The sequence below is a fragment of the Phragmites australis genome, chromosome 4 (assembly GCF_958298935.1).
Source record: "Phragmites australis chromosome 4, lpPhrAust1.1, whole genome shotgun sequence".
In the NCBI taxonomy this organism is placed as follows: Eukaryota; Viridiplantae; Streptophyta; class Magnoliopsida; order Poales; family Poaceae; genus Phragmites; species Phragmites australis.
Window position 1 is genome coordinate 45392272 of NC_084924.1, and position 4099 is coordinate 45396370.

The 4099-nt window shown below is 44.5% G+C and overlaps 1 protein-coding gene across 1 annotated transcript; it reads left to right on the forward strand.

The window, feature by feature from the left end:
• The first annotated feature begins 1612 nt into the window (after positions 1-1612).
• On the forward strand, positions 1613-3831 carry LOC133916780 (protein WHAT'S THIS FACTOR 1, chloroplastic-like). Its single transcript, XM_062360617.1, has one exon. It carries the CDS (start codon positions 2026-2028, stop codon positions 3391-3393), a length of 1368 nt encoding a protein of 455 aa, XP_062216601.1. The 5' UTR covers positions 1613-2025; the 3' UTR covers positions 3394-3831.
• Positions 3832-4099: the final 268 nt, after the last annotated feature.

A 4099-nucleotide genomic window follows, 5' to 3' on the forward strand; every position in this document is an offset into this window, starting at 1 on the left:
TTAACTGATCGAATTGAAATATGTATATAGTCAGAAGAGAAAGTAAGCAACAACAATTAGAATTTTCAAGTTGCGGCAATGATGCCAACCATATCTATTTCTATCTTCTCGGAGAAAATTATCACAAGTTATATACCAACAACTTGTACATATACTACAAATGCTCAAAAAATAACACAGATTAACTAAAACAAACTTGTCTCCATTGCACAACACCAACACAATACACCATCATACGAGCGCCCCCTTCTCTGATTCTCTCATCACTCTTCATTCCAAGAAATACCTCTCTATTGCTACTGGCTGCTTCTCTCTTGAGAGGATCATTCCATGCAGACGCATAGGAGATGGCTCTGGAGCCACGCCAAAACAATCTATGCCATTAAAAAAATCTCTGATTAACAATACCCAAATAATATAAAAATAACCTTACTTGAGTCAATAAAGTACAAGCAATACCAAACTAAAACCTATGCACCTATGCCACTCTACTAATACTCCCACTTTCAGATATGTACAAAGCATTTGAAAATATAACATAGATAGCATCCAATATGTAATTCAAGTTATCCTCAATTCAAATACTCAATCCAAAGATGCTGATCATTCATTCTGGCCATGGTTGTTGTGCAGAGCAATCTAGGGTGGGCACTGATGCAGAAAGAGAGGTACACGGAGGTATAGGGAGCGTATTGGTAGGCGCTGCTCATCGGTCTGTGAGGCGCCGACTCCCACCTCAAGGCCTACGAACGTGCACACGAGCTGGCTCTTCGACAACTGCTGTTGGATTTCATCCCCCAACATCCGACAGCTGTAGTCGTACATGAACCCTTGGGTAACCTGAAGAGGACACTGTAATGTCCTAAGTTCTATCATATTAGTTAAACCAAATAAACATCAAGTAAAAGTGTGTGTATATATATATATATCCCTTTGAAATACACCACCTTAATTTCTAAATAAATCCTTGCATTAAGTTTATTCATATGTATTTGGTTTATTATTGTTGCGGTTCTTGGTGTGGAGATTATAATATGAATGTCTCTCAATTCATATCTACTCTTGGTTTTTGTTCAACTCAACTTGAATTTGAATTCAAATAATTTTGATTCAAATCATCTTCTAAATCTCGGAGCTTTACTCCCAAATCCAAATTCAAATCCTTAATTTGAATTTGTTGCAAAAGCATTTTCCCTTTTTCTTTTCTCCATTTTACCTCAGGCCTATCTCTTTCTCTTCTCAGACCGCCTTTCCTTTTTCCCTCTCAGCACAGCCCATCCAACCAGTCCAACCGGCTGCATTCTATTGTTTCTTTTTCCCGGAAACATGATCTAATTTGAGCAAGAACATGATCATATTTGAGCAAGAACATGAACATCCTTCTTCCTAAACTTTTCTTCCTTTTTTTAAGAGAAGGAAGAGCTTGTATTTGCACTCTAGAACTGAACTTTTTTATTTCTATATTTCTTAAATAAAAAAATTGCAAAAATAGACGTCTGTTTTGAAAAATCTCTTCCAGCGACAGTAGTCTTAGATATGCGATTTTTTAAAACAGACACCCATTTTTTGTAATTTTTTTATTTAAGAAATATATAAAAAAAGTTCTCTAGCACTAGCAGTAGCAACAATCATCGAAGAGGGCAAACTTGACTGGTGGGCCTAGTACTTACGAGGCATCCTTAATTAAGCTTTGCTGTCTCTTCTACAACTACTTTTGGGCTTCAGATCAGAGGCCTAGTATAAATGGGCCCAAAAAGCCCATTAATGAGATATGGGCTAATAGCGTTCAGACCAGCGATACGGGCTTCTGTTAAACGATCATCAAACACGGCCTGTTCACTTCTTCCCTCTTGTCCCTCGACCTCTCCGACTCTCCCCGTCGTCGCCGCCGCCTCCTCCTCTTCCTCTCGCCGCTGTTCAGCAGCGCGATTAGCTTTGGGGTCCTCCGCTTCCTCCTTCCAGCGCCTTCACATCATCGTTCCACTACTCTTTTTGGTCGAGTAGTTGCTGGCCGCATCCTGCGCCATGCACGCCACCCGTTTGCGCAATTGCCTGACGGAACTGCTCAGCCGCCGAGGTCAGGGGCAGTGCGAATGCCGCTGCCCCTACCAGTTCTCTCCCTCGCGGGGCATGACGCGCGGCCGCAGCGTGAAGGACCGGAGCAAGAAGAAGCGGGTGCAGGCGCTCGAGGTGGCCGTCGAGCGCTGGAAGGTGCTCTCCAAGGTCCTCACCGTCGTCGACGCCCTCAAGAAGGAGGAGGAGCATGTCACCCCGCTCAAGCGCCTCGAGATCCTGCGGCCGCAGCTGGGCCTCACCAAGCCGCACAAGGTGGCCCACTTCGTGCGCCGCTCGCCGCACATGTTCGAGGTCTGCCGCGACAGCCGCGGCGTCATGTGGGCCGGCCTCTCGCCGCAGGCAGAGGCGCTCGTCGAGGAGGAGGCGCGCCTGCTAGAGGAGCACTCCCCCACGGCCGCGCAGTACGTCACGAGGATGCTCATGATGTCGGTGGACCGGCGCCTGCCGGTCGACAAGATCGCGCACTTCCGGCGCGACATGGGGCTTCCTCACGATTTCCGGACACGGTGGGTGCACATGTTCCCTGAGAAGTTCAGGGTGGTCAGATTGGAGGATGGCGAGTACTTGGAGCTTGTTTCTTGGAATCCAAACTGGGCAATCACTGAGCTTGAGAAGAAGGCGGCAGCATTGGCCGGCGATGTCAATTTCAACTCCAATGCCGGTCTACCAGGAGAGCTCTCGCTTCCATTCCCAATGAAGTTCCCACCAAATTTTAAAAGTTACTACAGATTCCGAGGAAAAGCTCACCATTATGTGAAAACGGGCAATACCGAGCAGTTTCAGAAGATCACCTATCTATCGCCTTATGCGGAGGCAAAGGGATTGACTCCTGGCTCACCAAAGTTTGATAAGAGGGCTGTTGCAGTGATGCACGAGATGCTGAGCTTCATGTTGGAAAGGAGGCTGGTGACCGATCACCTCACGCATTTCCGTCGTGAGTTTGTTATGCCACAGAAGCTGATGAGGTTACTCTTGAAGCATTATGGCATCTTTTACGTTTGTGAGAGGGGGAAGAGATTGAGTGTGTTCTTAACAGAGGCATATGATGGGGCAGAATTAATAGATAAGTGCCCGTTGGTGCGTTGGAGGGAAAAGGTCCTTCAACTTACTGGTTACAGAGGAAGGTTAAAGAATCTTGGAAACTTTGATTCGTCTTCAGATTCAGAGGACTACTTGTTAGGTGGTGATGGTTCTAGTGGTGATGATGCCGTATTGGATGTTGAAAGTGAAAATTCAGATGGTATCTTAGATGACTATTCTATTTCAGATGATTCTGAGATGGATTTAGGGGATATGAATGAATTTTGCAGAGACTGAATTGGCGGCTGTGCGTGTGTAGCATAAAAGAGCAAATTTGTGTTATTAGTTTTTTTACTTGAAACCAAGTTCACAAGTAAGTACTTGTGACCATTGTTAAGCTACGGATATAATATGTCCCTGCCTTGAGCCCTTGATGTGTAGTTATATATCATTCCCTAGCTGCTGGCATATTTGGAGTTCCAGGTATTAGCCCAAGCAGCCAAGCTTGAACAGACTGCGACAGATTGGATACTCTTCTCTCGCTACTGACATATTTGGACTTACAAATATTAGCCTAAGCTCAAACAGTGAAACATATCACGATGATTGTGGCAGGCTTGAATACTGCTTATACCATGTTTCAATCATGTTATCTGACGCAGATCACTTGGCTCTGCCATTTTGTTTGGAAAAAATGGATGAGACAAAGCATGCCAATATGCTGTACTAAAGTTATGATTTTTGTCCAAGATATCTTCATTAAACAGTCATAGCGTTGCTTTCAGCACTCCAGGAGGCAGGATGTGATGGATTCGAATGCAGATATGCACACAGCCACCTCTCTGTGTCATTGGTAATCTTTACATAAAAGCAATTTTGTGCAGTAAGGATAGAACAAATCATTTGCAAGAATATGTTAATTGGAGTTATTCTGCAATCTGCACTCACCTATTGTTAATTCGACTTTCCTGTGCGAAGCAAGATGCGCCGACCTAGAATGATT